General features: G+C 46.8%; 1 protein-coding gene across 1 annotated transcript in view; it reads left to right on the top strand.

The window, feature by feature from the left end:
- Positions 1-24,107, top strand: part of LOC119382249 (pseudouridine-5'-phosphate glycosidase) — a gene marked incomplete in the record, with an annotated part of 1,023,505 nt that overhangs the window by 205,384 nt on the left and 794,014 nt on the right. Inside the window, 3 exon segments of the mRNA XM_037649958.2 lie at positions 2,325-2,436; positions 2,960-3,066; positions 19,070-19,196. Of these exon segments, the coding sequence (XP_037505886.2) occupies positions 2,325-2,436; positions 2,960-3,066; positions 19,070-19,196 (346 nt within the window).

Here is a 24,107-nt window from a genome sequence, read left to right as displayed (position 1 = left end):
CCTATTGCTAGATGACTTGATGGATTGTGCAATGTGGTAACGGTCATGAATGACGTTAATGGATTGATCTAAAACAGTCCCCTGCGTAAAGTTTTTTTAGATTACGCGAATAATTAATAGATAATACAATTATTAAAGGGCCATGCACGGGTCCCTGAGAGAAACGTCAGTGTTCTCGACATTCTCGATTGTTAACATTCGCAGCACGGTCTTTTTTTTTTAGAGGTCACTATTGCAATGTCACATCTCGTGCAGCACGCGTCTTCGAGCCCCTGTGTGGAAGACTTCTCGCGTGTCCGCTGTGCAAGTTACCCAAGCTGCGGAGTATCGCAACCTGTGCAGTTATTGCTTTTCAAGCCACGTTACATTGTTACCTCGTGGATTTTCCATCGCAGTGTTATTATTGACAATAAACAGCGAAAAAAAGCTCGGCCCCGAACAGCAAGCACCCAGGACAAGCGCTGATTTGCAATGGAATTTTATTGATATGAGGGCGTCATATAAGAATCTGCGGGAAAAGTTGCAAAAATGGACAGGAAAAAAATGCGCTGACACGAAAACAGCAAAAACAATCCCAGTGACCTGCCGCGAAAACCCCCGCATTCCAAGAAGCAGAGCCATCTCGTTTATGTTGCTTTTGCAGCTTTCGTGTCAGCGCATTTTTTTCCTGTCCTGTTTTGTGACTGTTCCCGCAGACACTTATGTGACACATTCATGTCAATAAAGTTCATTTGGAAGTTAGCGCTTGTCGTGTGTGCTTGCTTTTCGTGGCCGTGCATTTTTGTGCTCTTTATGATCAGTATGAGCAACCAACTAGCCCAGTCAGCTTCTTTATTAATGTTTTTATCATTCATCTGCTTGGCGCTATCAGGCGAGACTGCGACCATGGAGACAGGCTGCGTCCTGCGGCACATGTAATTTAACAGCAGAGCTGTTTAAGCCGGGCTATGTTAGCTAGATAGCCGGGCGTAATGTGTCTGCTGAATCCGAACACTATCATCACCATGAACCGGCACGTGCTCTTTGCGAGGGCGCGGTAGGCGTTCTAGGGGTAGTCTAGCCAAAGACGGAGCGCTAGGACGCTTGCCAACGCGAATCAGAGTTGAAGCTTATTTTAGCTTGTGGGCATACTATAAATAGGTCGGCGAAAAAAATTGGACCTCACTCAGACTCACTCAAGAAATATATTTCGCTCTTAGGGCTCTCTCGGAATCATACTCACCAATATTTTCCTCAGCCGGACTCACTCAGACTCAAGCAGAACAACATATTACACAACCGATCTTACTTACACACACGGCTTTACCTGAGTCTGAGTGAGCCTGAGTGAGTCAACTCATGAGTCCTTTATTGTAAAATTAGTTTTTCTACCATGGTGTCAATGCTCTTTAACACTAATATATCACGTAATCGGCGATCTACGATACATATTTTGATCTTGTACACTTAAATACTAGATATCAGTTGTTTAAGTCCAGTAAGGACATTTCTGTGAAATGCGCGACTCACATGCGATATCTTTAGGAACAACTTTCCGTGAAATAATTTGTGGTGGGAAGTCATGGCACCCCCCTTAATTCATTCACACCTCTGATCAATATATATTCAGGTGGCGTTTGAAAGCCAGTGCGTTGAGGTATGTGTGGCTAGAGTTCAATATAAACGTAAGCTGATATAGGCCGATGGTAACGCTGATGATGAGTAGATAGGACTAGAGGTCGGCAATAAAAGGTGAAGCTCACTCAGAGTCACTCAAGAAATATATTCTCCTCTTAGGGCTCTCTCTCGGACTCAGACTCAATAGAATTTTGCTCAGCCCGACTCACTCAGACTCAAGCTCAACAACATATTACTCACCCGGACTCATGACTCACTCACCTGAACGTCTGAGTGAGTCGACTGATGAGTGAGTTTGCCGACCTGTGTACTTTGACAGACATGCCCAAATACTGGGATGAAGATTGTAAAAGGAGGGTGAATGAGGGATAAACATTGTCTAGCTTTATATAGCATAACCATTGTAACATGATCGTTAAAGCTTGATATGACTTGCCAATGGAGCAAAACTTTATACAACATAACCTAACAAAACTATAGGAAAACTATAGCAAAACCTTAGTAAAGCCATCGAATAACAGAAAATACAGTCACTCTGTGTCTGTAGCCTTGCAAGAGAAACGCCATTGATAGCTAGCCGCGGCCTTTTTATTGTATCTTGCGTATTTCTCCTGCGTTTGCATTGGTCGAGGCGCTACTCGTATAGGAAACGACCGTTGGTAATAAAATGCAGCCACTGTAGTTCGTTGCCTATTACACTCTTGCAGGGCCTCTCAGGGGGGACCACAGTGTCGGCAACTATGGTCGCATGCAACCGGGCTGGCGTACAACTGTTCGCTACCGGAGGCATCGGGGGGGTGCACCGGGGCGGAGAGTTCAGTAAGTAGGCTCTCCATCAAAGCAACGCTTGTTTTCGTGCCTGTTAGCTGGCCATAAACAGTACTGTGCATTTTGAAAAGTGATATAAACCCGCTTTTTACCAGTTGGCTAGAGTTGACTGTAGCCTACAATTGTGTATAATAATCTGCATATTGCTACATACAATTCACGTTTTTCTCATAAAGCTTCTGTTATACTGATTTTTCTTCTGAATATGCTTATTACGTTGTGTCTCCTTAATCTGGGAAGAGCCGGTGCGGATGGCGAATAATTGTTGTACCTTCTCGTAAAGATGTGCACGGCGTCTTACCGATAGCGTAGGGCTGCCTCAAATTCCGGCAGGTTATCGCTTGCTAAAGGTGCACAATTTGAGCTTTTTTTTTAATTTCTCATTACCTTGGGCGCAATTTTTTCTTCAATTAGGCGAGCACGCTTCCGAATCGAAAATGAATCTGCAAAAACTTCCAATAATGAGTGAGCTTGTACTTTTCTCGCAATAGGTAACTTTGTTTACAACGCCCAGGTCTGGACGTAAGTCCGGACGTCATGGAACTTGGTCGCAGTCCTGTCACTGTGGTGTCGTCCGGAATCAAGTCAATCCTGGACATTGGCCGCACGCTCGAAGTTCTGGTGGGAATGTTTCGGCATCTTGCATATCGAGAGTGATCATATTGTCATATGTATTATCCAAGATTCTGGTTTTCCGCAACATGGTGTTGCGCTAACAATAACCAAAGATTTTAAAAAATGTGGTTAAAGGCAACTGATTGGAACGAACAAAATACGTTCTGCCGTCATATGGCGCTTATTAGGGTATTTTTCATTTTGCCTGTAAGTAAATATTACCCTAAGATCAATTGCGCATTTTTTGTTATTGATAGAGGGACAATTGCGTGTCGTTACGTTGTAAAGAGCATTCCAAAACGACAGACCCAATTTTCTGTGGTAAGGTACATGCTGTGTGATGTTTTTTCCGGCATTTAAGGGAGCCCGTGAAACACGAAATAGCCCGTGACTACGCTCATGCAGTATACCGTATTGCAGCGCTTTCAACCAAGCCTTGAGTGAAACTGCCTTGCGCGCGCACCGCCAACTATATCTTTTTAATATAAACTACTTCCCTCAATAATTAAAAAGTGGATGAACGAGTTGTTAATTTACCGCGTAAGTATATTTTGCTTGCGGCAAAGTATTTTCGCCTCGACCTTATGTTCATGAGCAAAAATGACAGGAGCCTGACTGTCACACAACGTTTATAAAAAATATGTAATGTTCAAAAAGAAAACGCACACTACATGCATGCTGTGCGACTTCCCGTTAAACAAATTTGCAGTTTGATATGTGTACTTCCTGTTACTACCAGTATCCATAGCGTGATTCACATAAATGCATTGCTTCCAATGGGCATCGAGCACACATCTAGGTGCTACGAGCCGCGACCTTGCGCAGCCAGATTATTATACTATCCATAAGGCAACTGTGCTAATTACTTGCAAAAACGACGCAGCACGGTAGACGGCGACGCAACCAGAGACATATGCTCTAAGGAGTATAGCGTATGCATGGCAGCATTGTGTCTTCCTACCTGCGTCCCCGTCTACCTTTGCAAGTTAATTCATTATACCGTATGGAACTACAACTTCAATTGAATTTACGCCACAAAAAGGGTGTGGAACGACCAGTATGTTTAAAAGTGGACCCACTTTTACGGCGACAAGGCAATGTGCAAGTCGCTCCAAGGTACGATCTCGTGCAGCCAAGTTATAACGACTTAACAACACAAGGTGTGCGTGGCAGGAGCACAGAATCCCGTAATGGAACGCATATTATTCAGCTTGTTTTCAGCTGTAATCAACGCACACGGCAGCCGCTCCATAGAAAAGTATAATGAAGAGCACATGAAAGCAGCGATACTAGCACAATGCATACTTTTTTAGCAGGCCCTTTCTCTTGAGCAGCATCCCTGCTGTGGTAACTGGCCGCCCGCCCAGGCACTCTTACCTGCATAAAAGTTTTCATACACTAAGGTAACTCAGTAACGCGATTTGGCAACATTCTTGAACTCACCGAGGTGTTGTATCCGCTGCGGCGACGGTCCTCTCAAACGGCCCGCGCTTGCGATCTTGTTCAGACAAAGCAGCGCGTCCGTTGGTTGGTGCCACGACGACGCATCGCTGCCGTCGATTCCATGTCAAACAACGACCCGAACGTCCTGACACGCGATGTAAGTAGTACGTGTTCATTCAACAACGATAACCGCGCGTAATATTGATAAACACGGTAAAAAAGTCACAGTTTCGCCGCAACGGCGAAGCAATGAATGCGATAGCAATAAATTGTAATGTAACGCGAAGAATGGAAAGCAGCTCGAAATTGCCAGCGCGTCGCTCGAGCCCAAAGGACGCACGAAAAAAACGCACACAGGACGAGCGCGAACTAATGCGTCACAGCTCGACACTTTGAAGCGCACTGCTGAAACATAAAGCAGGACGCACGAAACGAATGAACAGGTACACACAAGACCAGCGCGAACTAATTGTCACTTTTGTTGCTTATTTCTGTTTGAACAGCGCGCTCCTTTCGCAAACGCGGCCGCTGCAGCGAGCGAAGCGAAGCACCCCACCGGCCGCCCCTTCTTTCCTCGAGATAAGCGCACGATAGCGACCACGCCCTGTAGAGCGAAGAGCAACGGCGATCGCAGGAGCGGCGCGCGCACGTCGCGCCATCTATGTAGCCACTAAGGAAAGCATGCTGAATTACATGGTGTATATAAATAGCGCGCCGTTAGCAGGCTGAAAGACGGTGCTGTCGTGGCCTAACGTCTAACGCGGCGGGCTGCAAATGGAGAGGGCGCCCGTTCGATTCCGCGCGTCGGAAAGAATTTCTGAATTATTTTTTTATGGCTTTTCTATATATATATACATACTTATACATATACGGTGAATGACGGCGACGGGGACGGACATTTTCCAGCTGAGGCTGTCCATATAATTGCTATCGCAATAAAATAGATGCCCAAAACAACACTTCGTTCGCAGCGAGCGCAGAGAGCTTTTGAACGTGCCTGAACCCACCTGAACTGGTGCCTGAACGTCACGTCTTCTCTGACGTCTCTGCGCGTGCACGTTCTCCGGTTTGAACTTATTGGCTCTCTCGCTCAGCGGGTGATTTGAATCCTTGAACTGAGTTGCGGACAACTCTCTCTTCCTTCTGTCTACTGCACCTCCCTGTTCGCGCAATCTTGGAGGCCATGGCTTGTTCACCACTCTTTCTCGGACGCGTGCCTGTACTGTAGTGTACAATGGGGCGGCCGTAACGCGCCAACCGCGTCTGATCGGTTCTTAATACTACTACTGCGCTTTTGCTGTTTAAAAACATACAGCATCTGTACACGAGTGGTGCGTTTTAATTACTGCTAACGTAACAGCTGCTGTCCTTACGGCTGGCTAAGTGTGCACATCCGTGCGTGTGCAAAACAAAAGCACCTCGAAAACCGGCGCCTTTTGACAGCAAGTGTTCAGTGTGCTACTTAATACATCTTCGTATAGCGCAACGAACCAACGGCAACATCAATGCCTCGTCCTTAGTGTGATTCAGCTGCAGGTTCTTTCTTAATGATGTACTTTGTTAGCCTTAATTCATATATTCTAAGTGGGGCATGTAAGCAAGTTACTATCAGTTTGAAATTGCCCATTTAAACACTATTCAAAAGTACGTTGCACGTCGTCGTAATAAAAGCAAGAGAAAATACTTATTTGTTGAAAGGCGACAGCTAATCGACAAAATAGTAGTTTAACAAACTTCGTTTCTGGGCAAGTTCGTTTATATTCGAAAAGAAAGCCAGCGTACTGTGTATACTAAATAGTAACAGAAACAGCAATACTGCACTGAATTCTGCTATTTATGTCTTGAAAAAGACTGTTTTCCTGTGTTCAGCGTGACCGTTGTCCCGCTTCGACATTGCGCTTTGCAGTATTCTATGAAATAGATTGTCCTTGGCAATGGAGAAACGAAGGCGGAAAGGCCGTACAGTCCTTGCAGTTATTTTAGTTTCTTTTGTGAGTTACTGTGTTCGTTAAAAGTGCGATATATAAATACAAGACAAAATTTACAAGTTTCGATGCGTTTTTATAGTATCATTCATCCCAGGAGGGTTAGAGTCAAAGAACCCGTGCATACACAAAAACTGTTCTCAGATGGGTAAATAAGACATTAGTGGTGAATAACGATGAGAACGACCGACACGCACACGACCAGGGAAACCAGGGGGGGGGGGGCGTGGAGCGAGCGTGCGCCTCCACACCGGCCGCTGTTTTACAATGAAGGATCGGTCGAGAAGAGCGAACTGCGACGAATGTTTAGAAAAGAAACGTGGAGTTTCGAAGGTTATGGTGCGAGGAAGTTCGGTAGGTCCGGTGCACATATGGTTGGAGAAATGAAAGGGCGTACTTACGAAACCTGCGTGCATTATATGGTTTGTGAACGTTTGGGCCGTGGCACAGCCTTCGTCAGGGTCAAGACTTCGACCAGCGCGCACGCGCGTTTGTGTGTGTGTGTGTGTGTGTGTGTGTGTGTGTTCGACTGACCTACAATATTAACATTTATGAGGCATCAGTTACACTAAGTGAAATAAATGGGGCTTAATTGTCAGGGGTTAGTGGCGCGTGAACTAGTTTAAGGCGCCATCGGCAGTGAATAACGCCTCGATGATACTTCGATATAACTGCGTCCATGGCATTTTTATTGCAAACTACTCAACAGAAATACTGATGAGATTTCCTCAGTTGTATTTCAAAATACCTGCGTCAATGAAATTTTTATTGCAAAGTGCTCAAGAGACATATTGTTTACAAATTACGTCCTCATGCATTAGTATTTCGAAAGCAATTAGTCAATGGAATTTTTATTGCAAAATACTCAACAGAAATATTGTTTACGAATTATGTCCTCAGTGGCATTTCGATTGAAATGAGTCACTGAAATATTTAATTCAAATTGCTCAACAGAAATATTGTTGAGGAAATATTCCCTCAAAGGTATTTCGATTGAAATGAGTCAATGAAATATTTATTGCAAATTGCTCAAGAGAAATATTATTGAGGAAATATTCCCTCAGTGCTATTTCGATAGAAGTGAGTCAATGACATTTTATTGCGAACTGCTCAACAGAAATGTTGTTGATGAAGTATTGAAGCAAGTCAATGAGTATTGCGGAATCATTGATAATCAATAAAGTCAATAATTCGATCATACTCCGGAAATGTAAAATCAACAGTCATTTTCATAAGGGCTGGCTCTGACTCTGTAATGTACGAAATGTTAAACAACTTGCCCTATGGAACACAGGAAACTCCCCTTAGCCTCTGCAGCACCACTGGTCTTCCGGCGAGATGCCCTCTCCTTGGAAAGAGGTCGTTATTGTCATTCCCGATGCCAAAACACAGCAAGAACCCATCTCTCGTTTCGAGTTACAGACCAATAGCACTGAAAAGCTGTATCTGTAAAGTATTTCAAATGATGATAAACAGGCGCCTTCCACATTTCTTAGGATCGAACAATCTTCTCGATCGATACCAGTGTGGATTTCGAGAGAGACGTTCCACAACTGACCATCTAATACGCATTGAGGCAGCAATTCGCGACGCATTACTCCATTAGCAGTTCTTTCTCTCGGTAGAGACCCTTTTCGAAAAAGGGCGCCCCCTAGCGCCGCGCACGCAAACTACACTCTGCCGCCATTGTCAGCGCACCGCTGCAGACGACGCAGGCTTCGACAACGTGTCAGTGCGTGACCTTACCGCACCGTCGAATCGTGAACTGTCATCAACGTTTTACAGCGAAAGCTGTTATGAGATCTTAAGGGCCGTTTTTGGCGCGGTAGTTGTCCGCCGCCACCGCCACCGCCGGTGTCCGTAACCACTATCGCTCGAAATAAGAAAACAAATGAAATAAGAAAAAATTTCCAGAATGGAACGAGGTTCCAACCTGGGCCCTCTGTGTGGGAGACCAGTGTTATACCACAGAGCCATGCCGGTGCTTGAAAGTGCTTCGCAAAAAGACCCTATACAGGCTTTATGTCGCGAAGGAACCACATTAACATATGTAATGTAGCGTGGTAGAAGAGTAAAATAACAACCATGTGTCACACAACGCGAATTCTGTAACCAGGCGTCACACAATGCGAATTGCCCAACGAGTAATTTGTTGAATGATTCCAACCCATTACAAAAGGCTCTGCCATAATTTTTCATCTTCATTAGCCACAGCATCAACAAAGCACACATAATGCCTTACAGGTGTTTAGCAGGTAGCACGGTTCTGCGCAGAATGACGAAAAATTGCATAGCGGCTGCTTCCCTACTTCACAAAATTGATGATTTATAGCGTAGTGGGTTCCTCGCAAGAGCACGTCTATTGGCTGCCAAGGAAGCCACGTAACAGGTGGGTAATTGAAAGCTTCCAACCCATTACAAAGTGCTCAGTCATAATTCTTCATCGTCATCAGCCGTCCCATCAAGAAACTGTACATAATGCCTTACAGATGGTTCCTCGCTTCTCCGCAGAATGACTAGTAATGTCATGGTGGGTGCGTCCCAACTTCACAAAAATTATGATTTGTGGCGTTGTAGGTGCGTTCCTAGTGTAGTTGTATTAGTAGCCACAAGAGAGTTTATAACGGGCTCTAGAAATGCCGCTCTTCGAGCTTTCGCTATGACTGCGCTGCGCTTTCCGGGCAGGCCTGGCGTTTTTTTTCGTAGAGACGGCGTGCTTCAATGGTGCAGACGTGCTGCGTTCCCATGTGCCACCATCGAGGATATCGCGACGAGAACAGCGATAAGGTACGCGATAAAACTTGAACAACAAACGCACGTGCTCTCTCTCCGTACGTGATGTCAAACGAACGTGCGGAAGTGCGCAGTTTTTCAAACGCGCTACAGAAACGGACGTGCTTATTTCACAGCGCCATGTGTAGCCTTGCTTTTACGAATGAATAGTGTTCTCCCGAGTGCCTGCATGCGGTGCATTGCGATAGCTTGTTCGTGCAGAAATACTGCAAGGATTTGTAAGGCCAGCCAGAAAAATAAAAATGAAGTTGCGTACCGTTCATTTAGTACATACAAACAGGGGCGTAGGTAGAAATTTTTTTCGGGGGGGGGGGGCACCACCTTGATCTGAAGTGAGGGCCGGGCAGGGAGATCTGGTCGAGTGTCATTTTGTGCTCTGCGTGCTATGGCAAAACAATTTTCGAGGGGGGGGGGGACACGGGCCCAGTGTGCCCCCCCCCCCCCCGGCTACGCCACTGCATACAAATATACCCAACGCGTGGCGTCCGGAATATAGTTGTGTGGTGTGGCTTGCGGCAGACAGGATTTCCACCAGTTGCGGCGGTCGCATAGTTCCACGACAGTGACGTCCTTCCTTTCCTTCGGTGAGAAGATCTCAGAAAAACCAACGGAGATTACTAAGAGCTCGTTCAAGCACGCAAATGGTGAGATTTCAGCGGATGACACGGAGAACTAGCCGCCAACACAAACATCACAGCACCGACAGCACTCACGCATTTGACGGCTCGCTTTCCATGCGCTCACGATGGCGCGGGCCATCCCACGTTCTTTTGCGAAGCGAAACTGACGAAAAGCCTACCGTAAGGTGGCGTATTTATGAAAAGGGTCTATTCCTTGACATGGAAAAAGCCTACGGCGCAACATGGCGCTTCGGAATACTGAGAGACCTCTCACATTCATGTGAACGAGGTAGCATGCTGACTATAATCGAAAGTTATTTGTCCAATCGCACGTTCCGTGTCCAAGTGGGAAATGTATTGTCCCGAACAGTTGACCAGGAACCTGGAGTACCGCAAGATGGTGTCCTGAGCTGCACACTTCTGATTTTAAAAAAATGAATTCGTTGCGTCTCTGCATCCCACGCAATATATTTTATTGCACGTATGTCGACGACGTACAGGATGGTTTTAAATCGTGCTAGCTTTCAATGTGTGAGCGAAGGTGCAGCCAGCTTTGAAGAAGGTCTTTAAATGGGCAGACGAGAATGGGTTTAAATTGAATCCATAGAAAAGCACTTGCATTGTATTCAACATTGTATTCTCCAGAAAACCGGAGCATAAATTCTTAGGCATAATTCTAGACACGAAGCTTACATTCATTTTACACATCAATTCTGTAAAGAATAAGTGCGTACAAACTATAATATTCTAAAAGTGTTGTCACGCACTTTGTGGGGTAGCGACAAGAAGGTTCTGCTGAATATATGTAAAAGCCTCATACGCACGCACCTAGATTACGGGGCGATAATGTGTCAGTCTGCGTACCAAGCGCCCTAAAGATGCTTGACCCTGTGCACCATTCGGGCATTCGTCTTCCTGCGGGTGCTTTCGCACCAGGCCCGTAGATAGCCTCTACGTCGAATCCAACGAGTGGGCGCTCCCCCTGCAGAGATCTTACATGTCCTTTGTATATTATCTTAAAGTGAACGCAGACAAGGAACAACCCTCACACTCCACAGTCAATGATATATCAGGTTCTGCCCTCTTTAAGAACCGTTGAGAAAGCCCTACTCGCTTCGTGTGAGGCGCCTAGCTGAGGCAATGGGTGTGCCAGTTCTTGAACACCGCTTGGTGGCTCCCACTGCATATCTCCCGCCGTGGCAGTGGTAGCTCATAGAATGTGATGTATTCTTCATGGAAGTTATGAAACACGCCCCTATTGTACATATCCATACTGTAGCGAATGTCAGTATTGGGTCGTCTTCTCGAGCGCCTTCTAGTGAGTCATCCTTTTCTCTGAGAACATGCCCCTCGTGGTGAGAGTCGGCCCCGCCTGAACTGTCACTTTCGTGCATCGTTGTCGAGTGCCCGCTAATAAACGTCTTTACAATTTGGTGGATAGTGCTGTGCCCTTAAAACAACTTCGGTCTCCATTCGATGCCCCTGGAGCTTCGATCCCGTACCGTGCCAGCTACCGTGCCCCAATACATCGCCCAGCAAACGCCGCCTCCCACACCGACCGCTTGTCCCGGTGTCCTCCGTATCCGCGACCCTCCTGTCTTCACGGGCGCGGATGGCGCCGACGTGAAGGATTGGCTCGCGACTTACGAACGCGTGAGCGTCCCCAATAAATGGGACGAAGCAGGAAAACAGAGCAACTTGGTTTTCTACCCCGCGGGTGTGGCAGGCATGTAGTACAACAACCATGCATCCCATTTCCCGATGTGGTCTAATTTCATGACCGCCATTGTCGACGTCTTTGGCCGCCCTGCCGTTCGCAAGCTGCAAGCCGAACAGCATTTACGTGAACGAGCTCAGCAGGCCGGTGAATCTTTCACGAGCTACATTGAATAGATCCTTGACTTGTGCAAGAAAGCCGACGCGAGCATGTCGGAGTCTGACAGAATCAGAAATATTCTGCAAGGTATCGACGACGATGCCTTCACCATGGTGCTAGCCAAAAACCCTCGCATGGTGGCAAAGGTCATCAGGCTGCGCCAAAGCTACGAGGAGCTGCGCTTCCAGCGCTTGATGACCCGTCGTCCGCCATCACGCGACGCTGATCTCGCGGGCTTGTGTGCCATTTCTGAGCACTGTACCTTGCTCGCCGCAATCAAGTCGTTCGTGCGTGAGGAAATTGCCCGCCAGGTCTCTCTCCTGGTTTTCGCTCTACCGCAATATCTTGAACAGCCATCAACTACACTTCTGCCTCTCCTCAAGAAATCGCGGAGGTCATTCCCGAATACCACCAGCCACCTCCAGTGCCTGCGCAACTAAGCTACGCGCAAGCTGTAGCCAGGCCACTCCTAGTGATTCCTGCGGCTGCCCGCTCACGTACTACAAAGCCGTCGCCAGACCCCAGGCCTTCGACGCGGTTGTGCCGCCTACATACGTCGACGTCATCCACAGGCCCCGACTGCAGCCCACCATGCAATCATATCAGCAGCCGCCTCGTCCATCGCGTTCTGCGACATGGATGGGCCCCGCGAACCGGTGGCGCACTTCTGACAACCGCCCCATCTGCTTTTCTTGCGGTTGCGCCGGTTGCGTCGCACGCTATTACAATCGCGGGCAGCCGCCTCGGGTCGCATCAGCCCTCACCAGCCAATCAAGCTGCCCGTATTATGACCAACCGCCGCCTATGTCAACTGACGACCCGCCCCGCACGATCTACCTGCCGTTCACCGTCTCCACGTCGTCGCTCACTGTCGCCGATGCAGCCACGTGCGATCCCATGCGACCAGGAAAACTAGTCGTCGCAGTCCACGAGGCAAGCGCTGCGACGCTATCAAACTGCGAAAGCCCTCAGCGAAGCCCATCGAACGTGATAGACGTTTTTGTAGACGGTGTTCGCGCACCTGTCCTTATCGACACTGGATCCGCCGTATCTGTTATAGACACCAAACTCGGCCGACTGCTACGAAAAGTGACGACGCCACTTTCTGAGCTCTCTCTTCGTAGAGCCAGCTCCCAAAGTATTCACCCGACAGCAGTATGCACAGCCCACGTCATCATTCAGGACACTCTGTACGCCGTCGAATTCATCATAATTGCTTCATGCTCTCGCGTCGTCATCCTGGTATGGGATTTTCTCGCCCGCCGCGGCGCCGTAATTCATTGCGCACCAGCCGAAATAGAGCTCTCACCATTCTCAGATTTGACGCCGGCAGGCAGTCCATCGGCTGCGACCAAGGTACTCGTCAAAGACGACACCACAGTTCCTGCAAACTCGTGAACGGCTGTGTCTATCTGCAATAAGACTTTGATCTGGGCGAGTTGGTTCATAGCAATGGGAAGGCACAGCACAACTGAGACAATGGACAAGAACAGGCAACACACAGGAGCGCTGACTTACAACTGGATTCATTTTGCACCAAACTTCCTTATAAATGCGCTTAAACTTGGCAAATGACACGTCGGTAGCCAAACAGAAATGAGCGGTGATCCCTTTTTGATAAGGAATTCTTCTGACATTGTTAAGTTCTTAGGTGAATTATCACCTGCTTTGTATAGCGGTTTTTCTGTTGATATAGAAGAGTTCTACTATTCTGTACCACATCAAGAGCTGCTAAGCGCACTCGGAAAAAAGATAGCGGAATACGGAGAACTAGATTTTCAGAATGTTACAGCGATCAGCAATGACGCATTCCTAAGGTTATTTGACCTTTATCTCAACTCGACCGCAGTGAAGTTTCATATGAACTTTTCGTGCGAAAACGAGGCATATGTATAGGTGCTGCTCCGGTGCCTTGCGACATATTTTTGCAGCTGTAGGCAAGCGCATTGAATCAAACATGCAGGATCCTCGTGTTGTGAAAATAAGTAGGCTGTAGACGACTTCCTGGTAATCTTAAAATATGTGCAGAGTTCCGAATTTCAAGATGTTTTCCACAATATTATCCAGGTTTTCACTTCCAATAAAAGTGGGCTTAACTTTACGTGGGAGACCCCAGAAGACCAAAAATTGCAGTTCATTGAACTCAAGTTGCCATTTAGCGATGACCATATATATGGTATTTAGTGAACAATAGAAGTAAGGGGTCTATTATGCCTATACAGATACCAAAAGTGGGCCGTAAAAGATTATTCCAGTGCAAAACAAGCCCCAGACGTCGCCAGCTGTAAACCCCTCCCACCGCCGGCGACCGCCATTTCGCCATGGCGCGTGTGACGTCATGTGCAGCAAGGTGCGGAGCCGTCGTGTTCTACCGAAGTTTCAGCCGCTGCAAATCGTTCACTTTCAGTGCCGAAGTGAAGAAAGCTAAAATATCTCGATTTCACGCGCAGCTGACCACGGAACGATATCGTTCGCCGGAATGCAGACGCTTGCACAGCTAGCTCCTTGTTACATCACGGCTCGCGAGTGCTCCAGTGTTGCCCGACTCGCAGGCCGCTCGCGTGTTAATCAAAATATTCCTTTATAAATTAAGTTATCGACCAAATGCGCTAAAATTTTGCCACCTTGTTTGTGAATGCACAAGGATTAACCCACATAACACAGATTATCATCGAAAATAGGGTGTCATGGCCCCTTCAAGAGTTCCGTTGCACGCCAGACACTTTGTCGTGATATCCGTATGGAGGCGCAGGAGGATTGCACAAGCTCAACAGGCGCAAAAGCGGTAAATATAGTATATACGACGAGGTGTGGCTGCAGCGAGGTGCTCCATCGTCTTCAGACAACATGCGCCCAAAGTACGAAGGCCGGTTCATTATTTCCGAGCGCTTAGGAGAGAACACGTGGCGAGTACGATCCACGGCTTCTGATGCACGCACGGACAAGAAAAAACGAAATAACCTTGCTGTGCATGTGTCGCGAATGAAGAACTGCGTCCGTCGACAAACTTGACGTTATCTTATGCGCTTTTCTTGCAGGAGTAGACCAGTTGCAGCGTGGCCGAGTGTAGCGACGAAGAGTGGCACAGAAGCTCGGGAACGAGAGCGAAGGAGAAGACGACAACAAAATAGAACAGCCTGCCCGCAGCAAGGGTGCTGTCCCTGTGTCGTTCGTTATATATATATATATATATATATATATATATATATATATATATATATATATATATATAGAGAGAGAGAGAGAGAGAGAGAGAGCGAGAGAGAGAACTGCATTCGCTCTCAATTTGATCAATTTGATGTGATTTTTCATATACACAGTTAAAATTTGGTTAGCAGTGTTTCGTAAGATTATAGAAAAAGTGCAGTTAGTCCTCCGTAGCACACACTGGGACAACGACATATATACGGGTTATGCATGTGATAGTTTTAACGCGATAGCGTTAGGGAGCTCGTGTCGCACAAACTCCGGTGTCGGTGACGGCGTCGCTACCGACGCTTCTCAGCGAAAAATCGTCCGTGACCGAAAAATTGAGAAACATGCAAATAAAATAAACAATAAAAATCTTCGGTCCCATTGAGGATCGAACCCGGGCCGTTTTGCGTAGCAAGCAGATGCCCTACCACAAAGCGACGATGTTACTTGCAACTGCTTCGGAAAAAAACACTACATAAACGCATTTTGTGGAAGGAATCTCCTTAACGCATTTTGTTCGGCAGGTGTCACGACGAAAATGAGCCCATTGGGCGATTTGTAGGCGCATTGGCGAGGCCATCAAACTAAGTTTTTTGCGCGACGCCATGCTTCGAAAAAAGTCGGGATAGTGCAGCCATCGCCGCTAAAAACACATACGAACTTTCAAACAGCTCCAAAAATGGACAACTACGTCCATCTAGTGAAAAAATATATCAAGCCAACGCCTGCTTTCTAGAGGAGGCGTTGATCAAGCAAAGCAGCAAACGTTAGATAATGTGCTGCCATCTGTGAGGCATTGTGAGAAATATGTCTCGACTCTTGCACAGTCAAGTGCTTTAGATCGAAAACCTGTACCATTACTATAGATACATCGTGCGCGCGTACGTGTGTGTGTCTGTGTGCGTGTGTGTGTAACAATACACATTAATAAGTATGCACTCAGTGGTTAAAGTGCGCACTAGAGGCCGGATTTCGCTGTCGCGTTCAACTCTTTTGCAAGCAGTATTTTTTATACCTCACCCCCACAACTTTATGCATGAATACAATTATGTTGATGACAACTTCGCCAGTAGTATAGATTTGTATTATTCAATGAAATTTTGTTAACGTCTAGAAGCGGCTAACTAATAATTGCGTTGTTTACGTAGGAAGCAGTGACTGCACATTTTCTTTTCCGTAATTAGTGCTACACTTTCTTGCAGATACTCAGGTTTGCGTATTATATATTTTGTCTTGGTTGCTCCTAGTTGAAATAGTGTTTCTAGCGCGTTGTTATTATTATAAGTATTGTTTATCACTATTATTTTTAACTTGTCAACCAAAAGTTCTTTGTAAGTAAGAATTTGTGGTATATGAACAGCGCTGGTCCTGTTTGGCCTTTCTTGTCTTCGTTGTATTGCGCTGTTTTCTACTTTGCCTGGAAGGCCCCCCGGCCTTTCAGGTAAGTACGCCTATGCAAACGGTGTAAGCACAAACATTTTTTTGAAAAAAATGAGGGTGATGATAACGTTGAACTACCCCGCATTCCAGATCCTTCCGCACTGGCCGTTAATTTTTTACGATTGGTCGAAATTTTCTGTGTCATGCACACTGCACCTGTTCGTTACGCGATGCCACAAATAACCCCAAAATGATCCATTGCATAATGACCACTCATGCACGACTACATAAAACATAGGAGAATACACTATTTTCAATACGGCATATTTTTGGTAATTGGTTCATCGCAACTCTTCAAAAATTTTCAGTGTGCCTTAAAATCACATGCTTGTTATGCGACGTCATAAAGCTGTGAAATCTCGCGGTGTTAAAATTACGTGTGCACACTAAACGGCGCATTACTATGCTGAAGAATACCTAAACATTTTTGGAATAGCCGGACAGCGTCTCATTCTGAATGTAATTCAAGAAGGCTGCCCGCCGATCACATTGGCAACGGCTACTTATGGCAGCTGGCGAGATTTTCAATTGTAGTATAACGATGTTGAGCTGTTTGTGCAACTGTTTGTACAATTCTGTGAAATCATTCTTGCTGAGAAAGAGGGAGGAAGGGAGGGAGGGAGGGAGGGAGGGAGGGAGAGAAAGAAAGAAAGAAACAGCGCTGCGGATGTGTGCATCTTTGCCACCGTATTCTGCCCTGTACAAGTCAATTCGAGATGACTCAAAACAAACTAGCCCGGCTGTAAATTCTGTCTCATTAGTCCAGAAAACCCAGGTCACAGGGTCGAATCCCGGCCGTGGCCGCTGCACATTCGATGGAGGTGAAAATGCGTGAGGTGCGCGTGCTTAGATTTAGCTGCATGTTAAGGAACCCCAGGTGGTTGATATTTCCGGAGCCATAGTCTCTCATACTCATATCGTGGTTTTGGGACGTTAACCCCCAACAATTATTAGTCCAGAAAACCGTGGACCTCGACCATTTGCCTGGTCCGGCAGATCAAGTTGCGGGACAAGCTTGAAAGCTGGGCTTCCCAATGTACTCGAGTCCACCGCCTTATTCCTCACCTTGTTGAAAGCCGCCGCGATCGTTGCAAGCTACCATATGATAAGCAAGGCCAACATTTTTAGATTAGTCTAAAAACGTTGGTAAGGCGACATAGGTAATCGGAAACTCAAGCCGAAACATTCCTTAGCTCCCCCAATGCAGCCCAACTAAAACACTCAACAGTTCTGCACACTCATCGACTCATGGCAGATTGGATATGTACAGCAGCGGTGATGCTATTCCTTTCTGATGAAGGAAAATGAATTTCCTGAAACAAGAAGACCGTTCGATCGGCCCATAAAACGTTTACTGCTGTCCGTATTTGCGTTGTCGATTATGTAAATTTCAGGCCAGGCAGAGCAGGATAAAATGATGAGAGGGTGCTCTAAAGTTAAAGCGGTAGCCTCCTCTGCAATGCTGTAGCGCAAAGAGCAAAAGCGTCCCATAGGGAGAGCTGGCTTCCTAGCAAGGATCGGGAGAGCCAGGTGGCTCTGCTCGACCATGCCCAGCGAGCCGCAAAGGCCAGTGGAGCCCTGGACTGAGGACCCCACCCACTTGCCCAGAAACGTTATATAGGCAATAAATGTTTTTACTACTACTACCATAGGCGATCCGCACCGCAGAGCACCTACAGTGCGTGGTCGTGAGGTCGTGACGATCTCCACAGCAGAAGCGCAGGATAAATTTCATTATATAAATGAGCGTTTTTTGTAGAAGTAAAACTTCGCCTCAGTTGATGGTTTCCCGGTGTGCAGCCGACAATGACCACTGTCAAAAGTGGGGGGGCTCCGCCCCCCTAACTTTTCTTAGCGGGGGGGGGGGGGGGGGAGGGCTAGCGCCCCTCTTGCCCTTCCCACCCGGTAGATACCCCTATGCTACACCGTACACCATATGCCACCATGTCCAGCAGAATAATTCACCATAATGATGAGTGGTGCAATCCACCATTCCATATGGTGGACATATTTTCAATAAGTATTGCTTTTCTCGTTCATAATACCTCGAATAATGGCAGGAAGGGAAAGATGGGAGCTTGCGATGAAAAATTCGCAAACAGGGGTTGTGCGCTGGAGCCGATCTTTCGACAAGCCTTGAAAAATATGAGTCCGCTTGTCGAAACGTCGGCTCCAGCACACACCCCCTGTTTACGAATTTTTAATACCTCTGAGGGACACACTGCCGCCTATCAGAAATTTGCTGCCTTGTATCTGCTTGAAACTTTCGACCTATGCGCGTAAAATCTGGAAATAGGTATACTTGAAATTCAAGTGCTATAGGTGGTAAACCTAAGCACGTGTTATCTCCTTTTTCTTTCAAATCTTTTGTTGATAGTCTGTGAAGGCGTGTGCATGCACGTATGGGATTTCGAAGCTTGGACGCTAAAGGGGGAAAGATTCAAAGAAGCAGCGTCTGAAATTCATGCGCTGAATGTGGCTAAAATGTAGAGTTGCCAAAGAGCTTGGCGGTTTTTTTTTTTGGTTGACATTACATAGACACAGTCCAAGTGTCACGTCGCGTTGTCCGGTTTCGTTCATATTTGTTGGAATGCTAAACCAACTGCTACAAAGAAGAATCGACAAATCAAACAACCACGGAATTTTCGTTCGAGCAGGAGACCGAAGGCGTGTGCGTGGCGGCATTCGGGGAGAGCCAGGAGTTCCCAGCTTTCTTCGCCGTCAGCAGCGGACATCGAGCCCCGTGGCACGTTACTGACGCCGCTGAGGCTGCTTCCCTCATAGGTGGGTGTCACCTGTCAACGTTACTATAGAGCACATGCGAGGGCATTCGAGACATATTTTACGCACTACGCTTCAAGCTCATGCGCGTATGTTTGTACGGCTCCCCGTGCTGATATTGCGGCTTCTCGTGCTGAACAAGAGAACAATTATGTGAGAGCTCAGGTGTTTCTTCACGTTTGATGAGCATGAAATCCTCTAATCCTGGTGCGTCCTTTTCTCGAGAATATTCTGCACGCAGACGGCTCCCGAGCCGCTTACGTCTTTGGTCGTCCAGGATTGAGGGTGCGGCAAGGTGCAAACAGTATTGACGCGACAAATCACTCATGACTGTAATGGCTCGTTCACACCGGCGACTAGCAACGGTCGCGCGAGTAAGTTAGTCGCAAACTGTCGCAAATGGCCGTTTTGGTCGCAAAGCGACTGCTTTGGCTCAGTCGCTCGCTGCTCGATTTTTCAGTCGCGCGACTGTAGTCGCAAACCTCTGAACCAATCAGATGCGCAGGAACAGGACATCAGCCTATTTTACGGAGCAATGCCAATACGAGCTGTATACGAGCAGACGTGAGTTGTATGTGGCGACGTATATAGGTCGCACGCAGGTGTGAACATCGGTCGCTTTGAGTCGCTTTTTGACTTGCAGTCGCAAAATGGTCGCGCGACCAGTGCTAGTCGCAGGTGTGAATGAGCCTTAACATAACACATTTACTCAGAGGTCATTAGGCTCTGCAGAGGCGGTCGCAGAAGAACGACATCAAGGCTTGATAAACAAGTGTAACGGGCTAGTTGGTATAGATCCATCTTCGTAAGAAGCGCAAAACCACTCACACGGACAGCTAGAAAGAAAGACACTACACAAGCGCTTGACTGTCGCCGAATCACTCTATCGGGACCTCAAGAATCAAAATCGACCACGTGTTGATATATCTCTGCAACAGCAAAAGTGTGCTGTTATTCCTTATATCCACGGCGTAGCACATAATCTTAAGAAGATTGGAAATAAGGCTGGCGTAAGAGTGGCTATGTCTGCACCAGAGAAGTTGTCTAAACTGTGTAGTGAAACTTGCCCTGTTCAGAAAGAAAAAAAGTGTTGTAAAATTAACCATCACAATGACTATGTTCAGTGCGCACAGACTGTTGTGTATAGGATACCCATGTCGTGTGGCCGCGCATACGTAGGACAAACTGAAAGATGTATAAATGAGCGAGTAAAAGAACATGATAATAAGGTGCAGAAAGGCGTGGATGGCCACCTGGCTATCCACTGCAAGGATTGTGGCTGTGTGCCATACTTTGATAACACCTGCATTTTGTATCGCAACAGAGATATGTTAACGAGATACTCAAAGCTGCACGCCTACTGCTAACATGCTTGCGCCCCAGCAGTGCTCATCTGACGATTGGCGGACAGAGTGGTCGTCAAATGTTTGTTACTACATAACACGTGTTTTTACTGCAAAACTGCATGTTGCCGCGTGCGCCTATTTCCTTCTTATGAGATCGGGCTTTGCCTACAGCTGTTACCACGACTCGGAGCAAGCCCCGTGGCAATGTTTCGGCAACTTCGACGCTGTTTTAGAGTATTGTCATAAGATTCCACGCACTACACGAGTAGCAGAGTTCATTCGGCAGCTACCACAAGCCCGAAAGCAGCAATTTTCGATCATTCATGCACTGACGATAACATTAGGCGGCATCCGAAGTCCGTGCTCACAGCCATCATTGTATAGCTAGTGTTGCTTGCACTTTGTGCGGTCCGGATCCCGTGAGCTGCTTCTCCGTAATGTTCTCTGTAAGGTGTCTCCGCGTGTACTTGCACTTTGAGCTTACCTTTCTGCGGGCACAAATTAGCCCAATGAAGAGTTTTCATTTGTGTTAGATTGTGCTCTGCGTACTTCACTGTCACAACCACGTCACATGAGGTGGAGATGCTGGTTCGTCCATATTTTGGACGCCCACAAAAACCCGTGAACAAGTCGAAGCCGTGAAGCACAGGATGCCAAGGGCCCCGCGCATTATCGGGCTAGCCTAAGCCAGTGAGGGCAACAGCAAGAATACGGACACCCACCCGATGAGCCAAACCACGACGACGAGGACACGATGATGATAGCTGGGTCTCCCGCGGCAGTCGTGATGCAGCAGCCCAGGGAGCCGCCGACTACACGTTTAAAAAGCGACAAAGCTGGCTGGAGATGTAGGACCGAGTCGCCACCTTCGACAACTGCGGCTCGAAAGGGACACTGCGTTACGTCTACTTCTGCCTACAAGACAAATGCGAATCCACACTTCAAGCCTGGGACCTCATTCGGAGACGTTCCCAACAGGGCCGCCGTTGGTGGTACTTTGCGCCAAATTGGCTCTATTGCGACCCCATCTGGCGAAGAAAATTTCAGGATGGTTCCATGGTTACTTTATGACTACTTTTTAGCTGTTCTTCTCGCGCATAATGTAGCCATTTCGCTCAATACGTGCACATGAAATACATTGTTTTCAAGCTAATTTGTCGTGTCAGGCAGTGCGCGCGTGCGCCCTCCTGCCACAAGCAGGCTGGCGCATCGAGGCACCCCAAGGCAACGCGCAGCGCGTCTGCAAATACGCAGCGGCTGTTGCACGCGTCTTGACAAGCGCGTATCTAGCACGCTACTCACGCTGTCCGCGATTTATGCTGATGCTTGCAGCAACTAGCATCTGTACTGATGAGTTTCTTATTGTGATGCGTACGCAGCGCGTGTTCTCGTGTGAACTCGTCAAAACAGATATTCGCAAGACAATGAGGCTGGGCTTTTGTCTTCAACCAGATTTCACTATCTGAAGTTGGGCTGACAAGGCATCATACGCAATCTCTAAGTCACTGCCGATGCTGTAGGAGCTGCTCTTCTAGATTATCTCAGACTGAGATTATCGGCAGGGAAAATGGTCAGCTGGAAAGACATTGTTACCCTCTCCTCCTCTTTTGTAGAGGAGAAGGTTCGAATCATATACACACAAGCGCTAAGGAAATCTTTTCCAAGCTTTAAGAAGTTCACTTGTCGAAACGTCGGCTCGAGCACCCGCCCCCTGTTTATGAATTTTTAAAAATCACTACTCATAATCGCTTCTTTTCCATTTGGCTTTTAAAGATATGGCGATAGAATTAGATGGCGTGGTTATGTATTGATTTTTTTTCATTTATTTACAATACCGTAAGCCCTCACGGGCTGTTACAGTGGTGGGAAAGCGCAATATACAATATTTAATACATATTATGTACAAATCATTTACAAATGACACTGAAAAGCTTCAGCTGACTCACAATCAACAAGTACACTGGCATCAAGCTTGTTCCAGTCAATTATTGTACGAGGCAGAATGAAAATTTTGAACACATGAATTCTTGTGGCATAGGGTAAAATAACATAGGGATGATTGGGAATAACACGGTCACTGATTGCGTCCTCTGGTCGCACGGATAAACCTGGCTGCCATTTGCTGGATCCTTTCAAGTTCATCAACAAGCTTTTGACTGTGGGGATCCCATATAATACTGGCATACTCTAGGGTTGGGCATACTATTGTTTTGTAAGCAATCAGCTTTGTCTCAGGCAGAGCATCTCTTAGCTTCCGCCGCGGAAGGCCAAAAGAGCAAGCTTACGTTCAGCCGAACCACAAATATTTTCAATATGCTTGTTCCAGGTCAGATTTGAAGTAATTGTAACGCCGAGATATTTTACCTGACTAGATCGCTTAACTTCTTTATTTTTTATTGTGTACGTGAACGTCAATGGGGCTTTCCTATTTGATGCCGTCATGCATGGAGTCTTGTCGAAATTAGTTTTCAGGTCCCATTTCTCACACCACTTGTCAACCGCACACAAAGCATCATTGAGCAAGACCTGGTCAGCAATGCTTTTTACATGAGTATATAACACACAGTCATCCGCGAACAGTCTCACATCAACGGAAGAGTGAACAGCTTGTGCAATATCATTGATGTACAACAGGAATAAATTGGACCCAACACCGATCCCTGTGGTACTCCGCAAGTAACAGGCAATGTATGTGACCGCGCTCCGGTAATTTCTACAAATTGCTGCCTGTTATGCAAATAGGTAGTGACCATTTGATAATTTCCACAGCAACACCAAGCTCATGCATTTTTTCGATCAGTTTTGCATGACAAACGGTGTCAAATCCCTTTGACAAATATATCACGATCATATCTATTTGCTCCCTAGAATTAAGTGCAGTTGCGAATGTGTGTATTGCTTCATAAAGCTGGTTGACAGTTGACAGGCGTTTGCGGAAGCATGTTGATGCTTGCAGAAGAGTTTATTTTTTTCGATATACTGCACTAATTGTTTAGAAAAGATATGCTCTAATATTTTATATGTGCTGCATGCGATAGAGATCGGGCCGTAATTAGCTACATTGAGCTTGTCTCTAGATATTAATACAGGCACTACTTTGGCCATCAGCCAGCTACTTTTCGGCTTGAGTTCTGGCTACTTTTCAAATTCACCCAACGGCAAGCCAGATTCCCAAACACCTTCACGAGAGTCGCCCCCAAGGAAAGGGTCGCAGCAATGCTTAAGACACGTGTGCATCTTCCCCATGAAAACATTAAGATCCACACGGAATGGGTAACTCGCTTGTTTTGCCACACTGACGCCTGCATCCCGTTCAATAGAAAGCCAGGTTCTTCATGCGGGTGGCGAAACAAGACGTCTTTGTTGGATAAGGGTAGACCGAAAACGGTCGCTGAATTTGCTTCCGAGGCGGCGACAATCGAAAAAAAAAAAAAACAAATTCCGGAGGGGCGAAGCATGTAGGAAAGGCTGTTTCACCTCCACTAAACGGAACCTGTGGAGAGGCGAAGCATGGAGTGTGCGCCGGTGTTTCCCACAGCGATATCACTGCTAATGGGCAATGAGAGAC

Source organism: Rhipicephalus sanguineus, chromosome 2 (genome assembly GCF_013339695.2).
Source record: "Rhipicephalus sanguineus isolate Rsan-2018 chromosome 2, BIME_Rsan_1.4, whole genome shotgun sequence".
Classification (NCBI taxonomy): Eukaryota; Metazoa; Arthropoda; class Arachnida; order Ixodida; family Ixodidae; genus Rhipicephalus; species Rhipicephalus sanguineus.
This window is presented reverse-complemented; position numbering and strand designations above follow the sequence as displayed.